Below are 16,248 nucleotides of genomic sequence, written 5' to 3' on the forward strand. Positions count from 1 at the left end.
AAAGTTATTATAAGATAATGGCTATAATTCCCTGTACTATACAATACATCTTTGTTGTTTTTCTATTTTATACATACATAATTGACATATAACATTGTATTACTAACTCTTTTATTTTAAAGACCAGGAAATTACAGGTCAGAGAAGGTTAAATTACTTGGGCAGGTTTTAAAAATAATTATTTTAAAAACCTGCAGAAGTAATACATGAGCTTTCATGTTAAAAATTCAGAGAATACAGAAAAAGAAAAAGCCCCCTTTGGCACAGCCCCACCCACCCGTGCCTGTCCCAATCTCTGCCCCACTGTCCTCTCCAGAGGGAACTTTGACCAGTCGAGAGGGTGCTGTTCCTGACTTTTGGGTCGGCCTATACCTTTGTATATGTACGTTTAGAAATGTACGGCTTTATTTGGGCTTTTCCTTCACATCGGTGGAATTATACTTTTTGGCTTTGGAAACCTTTTCACTTTTGTTCATGTGGATGGATTGCATTCTTTTTACCTGCTGCATAGTATTTCATGGTTAGATGCACTATATCATTTAACCTTTCCTCTCTTGGGCATTTGGGTTGCCCCTGGTTATTAGAAACAGGGCTGTGGCAAATACCATTGGACATGCCTCTCTGAATACAAGTGCAAGGATTTGGGTAAATACCAAGCCGTGGAAGTCCCAGGTCCAGGGGTTCTCATAATGAAATTGTAATCAATGCTGCCAAAGTGCTCTCCAAAAAGGATGTATCAAATCACCTTCCCACCAACGGTATGTATGGCAGCCTGTTTCTCAGCACCACCACCTCCAATGCTGGTTCAATAGCTATAGCCATATAGCTCCAATGCTATATTAATCTTTATAATTCTTGCCCCTGTGTTGGGAAGACAGTGATACCTCTGTTACTGTTGTTATAGTAGTTGTTATTTACCTTTTTATTTTGAAATAAGTTTAGGCTAACAGAGAAGTTCTGAAAATACAGAGTTCTTATAGTCCCTTCCCCCAACTTCTCCTCATGTCAGCATCTTACATAACCTCATATAGTGATCAAAACTAAGACATTAATTAACATTGGTACAAAGCTATTAAACAAACAGCAGACTTTACTCAGATATCACCAATTTTCTCACTTGTGTTCTGGTTGTTTTAAGTTTTGTTTCCCTAATTACTAGAAAGATCAAACACCTTCTTGTATTTTTTTTTTTTTGGCCATCTGTGTTTCTTCTGTACGATGCCAGTTCAAAATTCTTTGCCCATTTTTTCCCTTCTTGGATTGTTTGTCTTTTTATAATGATTTGCAGAGGCTCTTTATTTAAGAACTCTTCTAAGCTCACACAGCTAATTAGTGAAATGAAAACCCAGGTCTATCGATTGCCTATTTCCACTACAAACACCCTGTCCTCGGTTCTCCTGCCTCTCAATTGCTTCCTTTCTCTCCTGGTCCATGCTCTGTGGTCCCCAGCTGGGAGACCATGTTCTTATCAGCATCCCTCAGAGAACCAAGTGGGGCCAGGGCTGCTCGCTTGTACCTCATTTCACTCATCATCGCTGGGCTAATGACATTAGAGGCCGTCTGGGATGGGCCTTTTCTGGACACCAGCTTGCTTTCTGGAAATTCTCATCTCCCTCTGAGGCAGGATGCAGAGAACGCTGGCCGCCAAGGCCCAAGAATGTGCCATTGACTGATTGTCCCTTCTTTAATTGCTGTCCTGGCAATCATAAAACCTCTTGCCCTGGCAGAATGGAAACTGTAGAAGGAAGGAGTGTGCGTCTTGGTATCGCTGGGGCCCCTGCAATTCCCAGAGCACCGCCCAGGGCGCTCCGAGCCCCCTCTAGGCCACTCTCTCATCCTCCAGCCACAACTCCAGAAATTGACGGGAGATGGCAGGCCAAGGTGGGCACTGCCGTGGGCGGGGGTGCAAAGGTGGCACCCTTCCTGGCTGCTCTGCTTCCACCCAACCATCAGTTCCTTGAGGAGGGGGGCTGTGTCTCGATATTCTTCTCCCTCTGGCTCTAAAATGGGGCTAAACAGAAATCTTGTCACTTGTAGTTACTCTAGATAAGGAAGGAGATGGGGTGGAGACACCCTTTGTCCCTAGTCTGGTCCCAAATATTTGGCAGGGCCAGTGGTGTAGTGTGTTGAACGGTGCCCCCCTCCCCAAATATATGTCCACCCAGAATCTGTGATTGTGACCTAATTAGGCAAAATGGTCTTTGAGGATGCAATTTTTAAAGAACTTTTTATTTTATATTGGAGTATAGTTGATTAACAATGTCATGTTAGTTTCAGGTATACAGCAAAGTGATTCAGTTATACATATACACGTATCTAGTCTTTTGCAAATTCTTTTCCCATTTAGGTGGTTGAGGATGTAATTATTAAGAACCTCAAGAAGAGGTCACCCTGGGTTACCAAGGTGGTCCCTAAATCCAATGACACATATTGTCACGCGATAAAGACAGAGGGAGATTGGAGACACACAGAGAAGAGGAGAAAGCCATGTGGACGTGGAGGCAGAGACTGGAGTTATTTAGCCACAAGCCAAGGAACGCCTGGGGTCACCAGAAGCTGGAAGAAGGAAAGAAGGCTTCTCCCCTAGACCCTTCCGAGGGCGCGTGGCCCTGGTGACACCTGAAGTCCAGACTTCCATCCTCCAGACTGTGAAAAAATAAACTTCTGTTGTTTTAAGCCACTTGGTTTGTGGTCATTTGTTATAACAGCCACAGGAAACTAATATAGGTGGGAACCAACCAGGCCATTAAAACCCATAATCCTTGAAGGGACTACAGAAATCATCCATTGTTGCCTGAGTAGGAAAATGGGGACAGAAGGGAGGGATGCCCTGCCTCTGGCCAGCATAAGCAAGCAACAGCATGTTTCATTTATACACAATAGCCTGTGTGGTGGTATGTCTTTGTCAGCCCCACAGGGGACAGGTGGAGAGCAAGGCACTGGCTCTTCACCATGGAAGGAAGGTGGGAATTTTCTCTGTGGAAAACAGAGGGTGGGGGTGGGGCTTGTTTTGAGAACCTGTGGGAAGCGCCCAGCTCCTTCCCAGGCCCCCTCCAGGCCCTGGGGAGGGGCCTGAGAATTTGCATTTCTTTTGGTTGTTTCTTTGTTTGGTTAAGAAGACATTGGATGATTTTGTGTGTGTGTGTGTGTGTTTTCTTTTTTGCGGTACGCGGGCCTCTCACTGTTGTGGCCTCTCCCGTTGCGGAGCCCAGGCTCCAGACGCGCAGGCCCAGCGGCCGTGGCTCACGGGCCCAGCCGCTCTGCGGCACGTGGGATCTTCCCGGACCGGGGCACGAACCCGTGTCCCCTGCATTGGCAGGCGGACCCTCAACCACTGCGCCACCAGGGAAGCCCGATTTTGTTTTTTAACTGAAGTATAGTTGTTTTACAGAATTTGCATCTTTGACCAGTTCCCAGGCAAGCCTGCTGCTGCTGGATCAGGGATCACTCTTTGAGAACCCTTGCTCTAAAGCAGTGCTTCTTAGACCTTAATAAGCAGAGGCTTCACCTTGGGATCGTGATATAATTCAGATTCTGACAACCCTTCATACTATCTGACCCTGCTCTTCTCGCTGTCCTTTTCCAGCCGCAGCTGATTGGACCAGGAGTAGATGTTGAATCAAGGGCCCATGGGCTCACCAACAACCAATGAAAAGACCCCGACCACATAGAGTAAATCTGAGCTCAGCCGAGTCCCTCTCTTGAGAATCAGAATGGTGTCTGAATGGAGACCATTGCCCAATGGTGGTGGTCCATGGGCAGAGACCACGATGCAGAGTTGGGACCAGTGCCACGATGAGGCAAGAGCAAAAATGAGCGTGCAGAGGCAGCTGGCTCGGGAGGGGAAGAGAGGAAGCGGACGCACAGAGCCTGTACAGCCTGGAGAGGCAGAGGACGCCTTTGCTTTCTGACAGCTCTCTAATTCCCAATTCCCATGAGCCCCAACTGGGCTGTTTGCCCTGGTGCTCTGAGAAACCCCGTGTCCTTCCAATAAGCTCTTTTTTTGCTTGAGATACTTTGAATGGGTTCCTGTTCCTTGAAGCCAAAGGGCCTGAATTAATCAGAATGTATGAATCTATGCCCTCATCCACCCACTCCTGACGGTGAAACCGTCTGAGGCAGGAACTACATCCCGGGTAATGTTTGTGTCCAGGACCTTGGACAGGGCCCTGCACGGGGGTGCTGGAGAGTGTGGCGTGAATCTCTGGATATACAACGTGCATAGGTATTAGGGAAAGGTGCAAGAGCACATTCCAAGTGAGTGGAAGGTGGATCAGAGGCACGGAGCTGGGCGAGCATGTGTGAAGGGCTACACACACAGGGTGGCTGGGGGATATAGCAGGCAAGCTTGGCTGTAGGGAAGGCTGATCACGGACTGCCTTAAACACCAAGCCGAGGAGCTGGGCTTGGTTTGACAGACAGCAGGGAGGCATCCAAGGTCTTTCAGCAAGAAGGACACGACCAAGAATAGTTGTGTTCTTTTTGTTTTTCCTCAAGGATCCTAATGACCTCTCATCCCCAGGTGAGAGGTGACATCTTGAAATAAGCCTGTAAAAATGGGAAGGAGAAAATAGATCCCAGAGATTTTCCTAGCATAGAATCAACAGGAAATTATGACTGGTTGGACACCGTGCTAAGCCCGGGAGTGGAGAGTATTCTGTTAATAAACCAGAGTGTGGAAATAAAAGTCCAACCTCACTGTTAAGTAGAGACATGCAAATTGAAAGTGATATTGTTTTTCATCATAGCAAATTGGAAAAGATCCTGGTGGAAGTGTGGTAAAATGGTTACTTCCATGTTTTACAGCACACGCAGAGGGTAAATTGACACACACACAATTTGGAAAGTAATTTAGCAAAATGCATTACCATCTTTAGAGATTTTCATACCCCTAGTTTCCCAGAAGTAAAATTACTAGATCTATCTTACAGAAATCTCCTAAAACATGTAAAGTAACTTACTGTCAAAGATATTCCCCACGGTGCTGTAGTAAACAGATCAAACATCCAATAAAGAGAATGTGAAGTCTATGAAGTTCTATCTGCTATGGGATACTACATAGCCCGTTCCACATAAAGGTTCAAAAGGTACATAGACTATTCATAGCAGAATACCAATGTATATATCCATTTTGATAATAACTATGTAAATGAAACACACAAATAAAAATCTGTGAATGGGGAAAAAAATGACTGCCTGGAAACATACCGAAGTTTAACAGGAATTGTGCTTTTTATCTACTTTTTTGTGCTCTCCACTTTTTCTCCAAAGCACAGTAAAATCACGATAAAAAGAAGCCCCTGGAGCCTGATAAAGCAGCTGGAACTGGGAAACACTCACTGGCTATCGCAACGGAGACCCCCAGCTCCGGTCTCTCCTTCACTGACTCCGGGTGCCCGGCTCTCCCCAGCGGGAAGGACTAGGTGTGTTGCTGTGGGGCTGTGTCTTTGTCTCATCTGCTCTGTGAGACATTTAATTCTCAAGCACAGGGCTGGGCACTCAGGCAGCTTGTGTCAGGGTTACCTGCTGACCAGCGCGCTAGTTTCCTGTGGCAGCTGTAACAAATTACCACAATCTCGGTGGAGTAAAACAACAGACATTCATTCTCTCACAGTTCTGGCGGCCAAAAGTCTGAAATCAGGACTACTCACCTGAAAGCAAGAGGTCAGCAGGCCAGTGCGCCTTCTGGAGGCTCCCAGGGAGAATCTGGTCTTTGCTCCTTCCAGCTCCTGGGGGCTGCCGGCAATCCTTGGCTGGTGGCCACATCACTCTCAGCTCTGCTTCCATCTTCACATTGCCTTCTCCTCCTCTGTGTGTGTAATCCTCCTCTTATAAGAACCCTTGTGATTACATTTAGGACCTACTTGGATAATACAAGACAGATTCCCTACCTCAAGGTCCTTAACTTAATCACACCTGCCAAGTCGTCTTTTTCTTCTTCCATATAAGGTAACATTCACAGGTTCCAGGGATTAGGACGTGACTGTCTTTTGGAGGGAATGCTATTCAATTTATCGCAACCAGCTTTAAGAATTAAGTGATGTGGGTTGAGACCAGGCCCACCCATGGCTCACACTGTAGCAGGGGATGGCTGGGAAGACAATCTGGGCTGTGATGGGTGAGGATTCGCAGGAGGGCTGCCTCTCTTGCCCAGGTTCACTTCATCATCTGGGTCAGAACTGCAGGCAGTGGCCAGGCTTTGCCCAGGATGACTTATGAGGGGCTGAGGATTTTGCCCAGAGAAGTTCTCTGCTCTCTGGGTCCAAGAGCCTCCTGCTTTAAGAAAACCAAGAATGTGGTGGGAAATTGGGACCTTGTGAAACAATCCCTGAAAGGCAAGCAGTTGCATTCCAGAGTTTCCTGTTTGTGAAGGGTTCTTGGGTTAGTTTCCACGTTCTTCGCCTTGTCAGTGGCTTGCTGTGTGACCTCAGGCAGGCAGCTCTCACTCTCTGTCCTCAGTTATGGAGAGTTCTGAAAGGTCCCTGGAGGCTCTGCCAACACCCTCACTCAGACCTCATACACCATCCTCCCCCTAGTCTTTTGCACCGTTCAAGTCCTTAAGAGGCTGGGGAAGCCACTTAAAGGCATTTCTCAGAACTCCTCCTCCCAATGTCAGCAGCCCAGGGTTCTCCCAGTGAAGCCTCAGTTTCCCTTTCCAGCTTCCCCTTCCTGGGGTCTCTCTGAGACTGTGTTCCATAATTCTAGGTGGGCTCAGAGGTGAGATGTGAGACCTGGACTCAGACTTATGTGGCTGGAAGAACTCTAGCCAAGAGTCCTAGAGGCTGAAGAGTAGGTATTCCCAAAGATAAAACTAAGCGTCTGGAAAGTAAACCAGTGATGGGCAGGGACGTGCTCGCTGTGCTGTGTGTGGGAAGGGGCATCTGTGGACCTACAAGAACAAGTACTGGGGGGACCAGGGGACAAAATGGGGAGTCCCCCTCACCTAGCAACGGTCCACGTCCTGGGGGTCTTGAAACACAGAATTCGTTATTCACAATAAGGTCACTTATTCAAGGTGACCTGATTCTATGGGGGTGGGGTAAGCACCAGGGCATGGACCCTTCAAGCATTAAGGATGTTTAGTGATGCTGCATTGGGGCTACTTCATTTCTTAAAATATCAAAATACTCTCAGACCCTTCTCCAGGACACCTCCGCTTCCTCACAGCCAGCTTCTAAAGAGTTAACCTTGGGCCCATTAGGGACTCCAGAACTTTGCTGATGGGTAGTTTATCGTACATTTTTGGAATATCACCCCCGACTATAATTATTCCAAAGTTCCCTGATGGAATGCCCCTGGCCCTTGGAGCGTGAGCCCGCCTGCTCTTACATTACTGACCAGGAGATGGCAGGACAGGAGCGCACAAAGTTCAGCGTTGCAGGAAAAAAGGCACAAAACCTTCCGCGTTTCAGTCTAACTGAGGAGGGATTCCTCTTCTGGTTATGCGGTGGTGCCCTTGTTCGCCGCCAGGCACCCACCCTCACACCACACCTCACTGGGCATGGCCGGACATCCTAACCCTTGGAAGGGAAGAGGATGACACCCCCTCTGGGAGCTCAGCCAGGAAGAATTGTAAGCTGATTTGGGAAAGACGGCATTTGGAGGTGTGACAAGTGCTGTCCTGGAAATTTTGCTCTGAAACCTGGGCATCGGGTAATGAGATAACATGTGTATCTAGCCTATCATTAGCGCTTAGCATGTGTTAGCTGAGTGAACACATACCTCACCTCATTTAATCCTTTCGACAAACCCACAGTGTAAACCTTTGCAGCCCAGTTTACAGATGAGGATATCAAGGCAGGGGGTGGCTTCAGTTGTCCAGCAGCACACGGCAAGTGAGTAGCAATGCTGGACTTTGAATCCAAGTCTCAGTGACTCAGAGCGCAGCTGTGTCCTCCTGTGCTAGCTGAAGAGATGCTTGATGGTGAATCACAAACCTTCCACACACAATTATTTCCCAAAGAGAATAGAGGGCTGAACGTCCTGAGGGGCACAAGGCAAAGGAATGGGTAGACCCTGGGTTTTCCTGGAGGAGGCATATTTTGCAGATCGGGGTGTGCAGAGAGGAACGGTGTTGAGGATGGGAACTGATCCCAGCTGCTGGGCTGGGAGGCAGAAGACCGGAGTTGTGTTCTGTTTATGCTGTCCCATTGCTGTGTGATGTTGGGTGGCTCCTGACACTCTCTGGGCTTTCCTTTCCTCATCTGTGGGACAGAGCATCTCTTGGGTCCTTGCTGGTTCTCACTATCAAGGGAAGCCAAAAGCTCTGGTACCAAACTTCTCACCAACTAGAAAACAACTAGGCTGTGACTATTCAGCTCATGGGGTTCTTGCTGGGATTAAATGAGGCCACAGAGAAAAATGCCGGGCAGCCTGAACACAGCGCAGCCCCAGAGCTGGGACTGGGCCACCTGGAGCCCTGGGCATGGCTCAGGAGTTCATTCCTGCCCTGGTCCCATCTTAGTTTTTTTTTTGGGGGGGCGGGGTGTGGAGGGGGGTTTGGCTGTGCTGTGCAGCTTGTGGGATCTTAGGTCCCTGACCAGAGATTCCACTGGACTGCCAGGGAATTCCCCACCTCCCCATCTTAGGTTTCACCTGTCACAGGTTGGGCTCTGCAGGTGTTGAGATGGGGTTCAAAGTGCAAAAGCAGCAGAGGACGGAACAGGTGAGGGCAGGGGAGCCATCAGACCGGGGCGCAGGCTTGCCTGCCACCGTCTCTGCTAGCCCAGGGGAAGATGGTCAGGCCCTGGTCCCACTGTACTGCTCTGTCATTAGCTACCTGAGGGTGCAGTACGGATGTGTGTGCATGTCTACTTGCACGTATCCGTGTGTGTGTGTGTGTGTGTGTACATGTGCAGTACTCTGTGTCCCTCTGGCACTCAGATGGGGGTTGCCAACTCTGGGCACCTCTGACAGGTGACAGCCACCTGGATTCGGCCCAATCCCTGGGAAGCAGACTGGCAAAGGGAAACACAGCCAGCAGCTAAGAGAGGATCCTGGCTCTGGAGTCAGGGCAGGAGCAGGGGATGCTGGGTCATCAGAGAAGAGCAGCGACAGCAGCGCTACAAGATGTCGGGAGCCCAGGCTCGGCTCCTTACCCGGTTGCTTTAATACGTGCCAGAACCCCCGAGGTAGGCAGTATCATTCCCCCCATTTTATAGGCAGAATAGTCTCTGAATGTTAGAAGAGTGAGGACAGAGTTGGATTCATTCTTCCCTGAATCTGTTTGGACGTGGCAGTGGGTGGGATGGGGAGGGCTTCCCTTGAGCATCCTCTCCTTGGAGGCAGGCATCGCCCTGCCCAGGGGGCTCCAGTCCAGCGTCCTCAAAGCCACTCCGACTGCAAGTTCCTGGGAAAGCAGAGCTCCCTTGCCCCCCAGTCTAGGCGGTGAGGGGGACCGAGGGGCCTCAGCTCTGTTCAGCCCTCCCCCTTGGGCCTGGCAGAGGGGTATAGCCCACACTTGGCGGGCCCAGTGACGCAGGTCAGCAGTGGGGAGGTCGCCCTGGCTGGAGGTGAGCCAGAGCCTGTGGAGGCCCCTCTGTCCAGGCCAGATGGTCTCTGGCTCCAGCAGAAGGGGCTGCCAACCTCTCTGGTCAGTGTCCTGGCCCGGGTTCCTCTCTCTGCCCTTGTCCAGACCCGGCCTTCAGATGCTGTTTGCCTAGGGGGCTGCGCTTCGTCCCCAGTGAGTGGGACTTTCTTTGAGATACCCTTTACCTGGCCCCCTTCCTCCCCACCCCCAGGGCCCAGCCAGAACCCTCAGAGTCTCATCTCCACACTGACCAAGGCCCTGCAGTACCCCAGGGAGGCGGCCTGGGGTGTTCGCTCGTGGCGTTCAGGCTGGAGCAACTCATTCATGCATTCATTCATTACAACCAGCTTTAAGAATTGAGTGAGGTGGGTTGAGACCAGACCTGCCCTCGGCTCACACTCTTGTGGCCGCAGCAGGGGATGGTCGGGAAGGCTGCGGTGGGTGAGCATTCCCAGGATGGCCGGGAAGGCTGTGGTGGGTGAGGATTCCCAGGAGGGCTGCCTCTCTTGCCCAGGTTCACTTCATTGTCTGGATCAGAACTCCAGGCAGTGGCCAGGCTTTGCCCAGAATTCATTGGTTCATTTATTCCATTCATTCATTCAATGATTCATTCATTCATTCATTCCTCCAGCAAATATAACTCAAGCAGCTGCTACCTACCAGGCCCTGTTCTACACAGATGAACAAGAGGGTTCCTGGCCCTCACCAAGCTGACATGGCTGGGGGAGACGAGAAGACTAATGAACCGGGTATAGGGTGATGTGATTGAGGCCAGGGGCTGCTTTAGGAAGGGTCATCAAGGTGGGCTTCCATGAGGAGGGGGCGTTTGAGCTGGGGCTGGATGGACAAGAAACTGGCCAGACCCGATTCTGGGGGTAGGAGGAGTGGAAAGTTGCAGGTAGAGGACCCAGCACGTGGGAGGGTCCTGGCGGGGCAGAGGGAAGATGTGTGTGACGGGGACTGGTATGTGCTCGCTGGTGGTGATAAGAGCAGGAATGCTGGGTGTGGAGGGGATGAGGGGAGGAAGTTGGGGCCAGAACCCAAAGGCTTGTAGGGGTTGGATTTGATTCCTTCAGCTCCTTTCACAAAGGGGAGTAAGATACACAGAGCTAACATTCATATCGATCTCCCTACATGCATTGCGTCAGCCCTCGTATATAAGCCAATGCAGTCACACCTCCCCCAAACCCCCACAGTAGGTCCTATTATTATCCCATTCTACAGGTGAGAAAACCGAGGCACTAAGCGGTTAAATCACTTGCTCAATGACACAGGACAGGTCAGTGGTGGAGCTGGAATTTCCGGTAGGCTGCTGGTTCCAGAACTCTAACCACGGTACCACACTGCCCCTCCCACATAGCCTCCTCCGGAAGCCTTCCCTCACCCCGGAGTTTGTTTGCTCTGCTTAAGCAACATATAAACACACCATAAAACTAAAGAAACTGTAGGGTCCTCAAGAGGTCATTTTGTCCATGCCCCTGCCTCCAGGTGGACATGGTATAGGTCCCATATTTTTTTTTTTTTTTTTTTGCAGTACACGGGCCTCTCACCGCTGTGTCCTCTCCCGTTGCGGAGCACAGGCTCCGGACACGCAGGCTCAGCGGCCATGGCTCACGGGCCCAGCTGCCCCGCGGCATGTGGGATCTTCCCGGACCGGGGCACGAACCCGCGTCCCCTGCATCGGCAGGCGGACTCTCAACCACTGCGCCACCAGGGAAGCCCTAGGTCCCATTTTGAAGATGAGACTCCTGAACCTCAAAGAGGTTAAGAGATTGGTCCATCGTCCAGGGTCAGGGAAGGAAGCACGGGAACTAGAGCCGTGGTCTCCTAAATTCTTCCACTCCGGCTCCAACCTCTCCATCCCCGTTTTGAGATGAGTCTCAAGTTGTTTCTTGTCTGTTCTCCATCCCCCACCCTTCCCCCAGCTGGACAGCAGTCTCCCTCTGTGCCCACCACAGGGTGGTGTACACAGTAGGCGCATACTTGATGCCTGTGGATGCAGAAGGTGGATGACAGCAGGCACATGCTGGGCGTGGTGTTGCTGTCCAGGATGCCTAGAGCAGGGACGCTTAGCGGGAAGGGTGGTAGTGAGCTGACACTTGAAGGCTGCTTAGAAATTCTCCAGTGAGTGAGGGAGCTGGGCTGTGATATATCTGTCTGGGATGGGAAGGGTGTCTCAGCCAGAGAGAAAAGCATGTGCAAAGAGAGAGGGAGAGGATGTGGTGTGATCAAGGAAGAGTAATTGTTCAATTGGACCTGAGCATGAGAAAAAGATGGACAGTGAGGCCGGGGTTGGGCTGCAGGGGGAGATGGGGCCTGTCCTAAGGGCCCTCCAGTCTCTGCATGGACTTATTCCGTGGTTGCTGCTTTCTTACAGTCCTAACAAACAAAGAGGCTCCATTGGGCAGATATGGAATATCTTTAATGCCCCGATTTCTTTGTGCCACACATGGCTTTGCTCTGCAATAGTCTAGAGGCACAAGTCCCGGGGCCCCCGGTTCACAAAGGAGCCTGGGTCGACATGCTCTTCTTTACCTCCAGGCCCTTCTTCTTGTGGAGCCCCGTCCGGGGCAGGCCAGCATCGTGGGCCTGGGCCTGGGCGTGGGTGTGGCCCAGCTCCGAGGGCGGCGGCATGAGTGGCATCAGTGGCGTCAGCTCCTCTGAGGCCACAGGGTGGGTACAGGGCAGCTCATCAGCCTCCAGGTTGGCATCACTCCAGCCCTCAGAGCTGTCACTGTGGCCTTCAGGACTGGTGGCTTCATCCTCAGATATGGTGACAATCTCAGCCGTGTTCTTCCCAAGGCCGCCGTCTAAGTTCCCTGCCAGGTGCTCAGTGGCCCCCGCAAGCTCGCCGGCTCTGTGGACATCTGCTGCGCGCTCCTGCTTCTGCTCAGAGCCAACTGAAGGGGCACCGCAGAGCCTTGGCACCAGCCGGGCGTGGCTCTGGGCTCTGCCCTGGCCAGTCCAGAAGAGGGTGAGCTCTTGGCGGCAGGCAGCCACGGCCAGGCTGGTGAGCAGGGTGCTGGACACCAGGTAGAGCAGGGCGGGCTGGCCCATCTGCATGAGCGCCATGGCAACAAAAGTGACCAGCAGGCCCACAGCGTAGGCCACGGTGCAGGCCATGAAGTAGACCTGCTGCGAGCGGATATGCACGTCAAAGCGGTGACAGTAGGCCACCAAGAAGCCGGGGACCACGATGTCACCGAAGCCAAGGATGGAGAAGGGCTGGGCACACAGGGTCAAGGCTGAGAAGGTCAGCCGGGGCACCTTGAGCGCCATGGGCAGCCTCTCGTGGCTCAAGGAGTCTGCCGGGCCCAAGGCTACCTCCAGCATGATGCTGTTGCCGGTCCTGGTGAGCAGGGGTGTGACGAAGACGAAGAAGACATCAAAGGCCAGCAGGGCCAGCAGGAGGGAGGCACAGCTCTTGAGGGTGGACAGGCGCACACGCCGCAGGATGAAAAGGCAGTAGGCCACACCCAGCATGTCCTGCAGGAGCCACGCCCAGCGGTCCTCGTTGCGGTAGGCGACCCAGAGGACCGTCACCGCCACGCACAGGCCGGCCAGCAGGGGCAGCTGCAGACAGGCCCGGCGGCCGGGCAGGAGCCACCGGTATTGCGGCACCACGGACACCAGGCAGCTGTAGAGGCCGGTGCTGGCGCCCAGGCCGAAGATGGCGATCTGGACATAGACGAAACAGTCGTAGAAGAAGTAGAGCAGCAGCACGTTGGAGGAGGACACGGCGACCACTGCGCCCGTCATGGCCGGCGTGAAGTCCACTGCTGCGCCTTTCTGCTTGTGCCCCTGTTGGGCTGCCACTGCTTCCTGCTGATTCTGACCGCCAGGCCCCCCTCCCCCTTGGGCCAGGCGCCGCTGCAGCCAGTCAGCCTCGGTCACTCCGGCCCAGTAGCCGCCCACGGCCACGGTGCCTACAGCCAGGAGGAAGATGACCACCATGTCGTAGTCAAGGACGGGCTCTGGGGGTGCATACAAGGCCACGCGGACCCTGGCGCCACCACGGGTGTAGCTCAGGACGTCGAGCATGTCGGTGTAGCGGAGCACGGCCACGGGGATGGTGAGGTCTGGCAGGGGCTTGTGGCGGTCCTGGGTCGCCGGGGTGCTGTCTGAGCGCTGTCGGCCGCTGACCTGGCTCACGATGAGCAGCCCGTGGGCTCCTCGGGCCTGAGCCAGCCAGCCTTTGGCGTAGAAGCTGCAGTTACCCCTCATGACCATGGCGGTGGTCTGGCGGAGGGGCTGCTGGCTGGGGGAGCCGGGGTGGGCCTGGTGGGGGGAGTCCTCGCCTGGGCACCAGGGTGCATGGGTGCCATCGTACAGGGGCAGGAGTGGGGCGTGGTGTAGGTCCCGGGGCAGGCTGACATAGTCGGAGCGGAACAGGACGCAGTAGTCCTTGCTCCAGTTGTCCGACGCCACGTGGAGCACAGCACACTCCCCCCGGGCCGCGGTGCTGGCAAAGAGGAAGAGGAATAGAAAGAGGAGGAAGCCCGGGCACGCCATGCTCCTCAGGCGCCTGCCGCCGCGTCCCGTGTGGCAGCTGCCCACAGCCCACTGCCCCTTCTGGGGGCTGGGTGTGGCCCTCAGTCACAGAGCAGCAGCTTTGACTTCCATCCAGGAAACCAGGGCCACACCTATGGAGTCACAAAGCCGTGCAGCCTCTCGGAATCCTGTCCCCCAACCCTGCCTCTGGGTGCAGAGGTCATCTGGGTCCCCATACTCTGCCTAGTTCCCAGTGGAGCTGGACCAGCTAATTTGAAACAAGAGGTGAGAGGATGGGGTTGAGGACCCAGGATGCTGGAGCCACCTTGCCCCTTACACACTGGGCAACCCGGGCAGAGGCCTCTCCTCTCTGTGCCTGTTTCGTTAACTGCAGAGAAATGAGGACATAAGACCAGAGAGTTTCCAAGGCCCCTGGGAGCCCTGACCTCAGGGATATCGTGCACTTTTATTGAACTCTTCCTAAGTGCCGGGTTCTTTACCTGTACTCACAGCACCCTGCAAGGAGGTATTACTACACCCACCCAGCACGAGGCTGTGAGCTGTCTTTTAAATCACACCCCTTTGGGCAGGCACATGACTGGAGTTTTATTCCCAGACTCCCCTGGATTTAGGAATGGCCACGTGGCCATTTCTCACCAATGGAATTGAGCAGAAATGATGTGAGTCCCTCGGGGACCCAGAGACTGTGGGGCTCCTTGTCCATCCCTTTCCTTTTCTCACAAATCAGTCATGGACAGGCCACTGGCTCTGGAGAGGAGGGCGTTGTCCTAAGGGATGGGGAGAAAGGGAGCAAAAGGAACCAGGTCCCTGGATGTCTGCATGGAGCATGGGATGCTCACCGTGGACTGTTAGATACATTATCTTCCTTAAGCCACTGGCTTATTATGAGTCTCTTTGTTACAGCAGCTTAAACTTACCCGAATACCCCCATTTGACGGATGTGTAAACCGAGGCTCAGAGAAGCCCACCCCATGGGCCCCAGCCCCGGTTCCCAGATCCAGCTCTCACACTGGACATGACCCTTAGGTCTTGCCCTGTCCAGGAAACTGCCCGGGGCCTGCCCGTCTCCCTGACGGCTTGACTGCAGCTCTGATCTCTGGCCCAAGGCCTCACCCGCTGCTCGTTCTTGTCCTTCAGGCCCTACCTCCAAGGACAGCTCCACCACGTCCAGGAGACTCTAGGCCCTGTTCTTTTTTTTGTCTTCGTTGCTGTGCATGGGCTTTCGCTAGTTGTGGCGAGCAGGGGCTACTCTTCGTTGCGGTGAGCGGGCTTCTCATTGCAGTGGCTTCTCTGGTTGTGGAGCACGGGCTCTAGGAGCGCGGGCTTCAGTAGTTGCGGCACGCGGGCTTCAATAGTTGTGGCGCACGGGCTTAGTTGCTCTGCGGCATGTGGGATCTTCCCGGACCAGGGCTCAAACCCGTGTCTCCTGCATTGGCAGGCAGATTCTTAACCACTGTGCCACCAGAGAAGTCTCTGGGTCTTTCAAAAAACCAAAGACTAAGACAGCTACTGGGGTAGTATTATAAAAAAAAATAAAACAGATAATAACAGGTTTTGGCACGGATATGGAGAAATTGGGATTCTCGTATGTTGCTGGCGGGAATATCCAGTCACTGTGGAAAACACTTGGCCGTTCCTTGATAAGTTAAACACAAAGTTACCATATGACCCAGCAATTCCACTCCTGGGCATATACCCAAAAGAATGGAAAACAGGTGTTCAGACAAAAACTTGTCCTTGAATGTTTGTAGCAGCACTCTTCACAATAACTTGGAATAGATGAAAAGAACCCAAATGTCCTTCAGCTGATGAACAGATAAAGAAAGGGGAGTCTAGCCGCACAATGGAGTATCATTCTGCCCTACGAAGGAATGAAGTTCTGATGTACAGCACAACGTGGATGAACCTTGAAAACATGAAGCAACGGAAAGAAGCCAGACACAAAAGGACAAATATCACATGACTCTACTTTTATGAAATTTCCTGAATAGGCAAATCGTGGAGACAGAAAGCAGGCTGGTGGCGGCTGAATGGTTGCACAACACTGTGAGTGTCTTTAATGTGTTGAATCGGTTGAAATGGTAAGTTTTATATTGTGTGTGTTTTACCCCGATTTTCAAAAGAACAAAGCAAGGAGCAGCTCCGGTCCCCTCCAGGGCACTGTGCTCAGGACAGGCCACCTTGTAATTCTTCTGGACCCAATCAGA

At 52.5% G+C, this 16,248-nt stretch overlaps 1 protein-coding gene across 1 annotated transcript; it reads right to left on the bottom strand.

Annotated features, from left to right (window-relative positions):
- Positions 1–12,028: 12,028 nt before the first annotated feature.
- Positions 12,029–14,041, bottom strand: SPPL2C (signal peptide peptidase like 2C). Its single transcript, XM_024761218.1, has one exon. It carries the CDS (start codon positions 14,039–14,041, stop codon positions 12,029–12,031), a length of 2,013 nt encoding a protein of 670 aa, XP_024616986.1.
- Positions 14,042–16,248: the final 2,207 nt, after the last annotated feature.

Source organism: Neophocaena asiaeorientalis, unplaced genomic scaffold, assembly GCF_003031525.2.
Source record: "Neophocaena asiaeorientalis asiaeorientalis breed wild unplaced genomic scaffold, Neophocaena_asiaeorientalis_V1.1 scaffold30, whole genome shotgun sequence".
NCBI classification, from domain to species: domain Eukaryota; kingdom Metazoa; phylum Chordata; class Mammalia; order Artiodactyla; family Phocoenidae; genus Neophocaena; species Neophocaena asiaeorientalis.

Bases quoted from the DNA above. Each gene is read 5' to 3' on its own strand.
- SPPL2C (XM_024761218.1), bottom strand. From the start codon at position 14,041: ATGGCGTGCCCGGGCTTCCTCCTCTTTCTATTCCTCTTCCTCTTTGCC.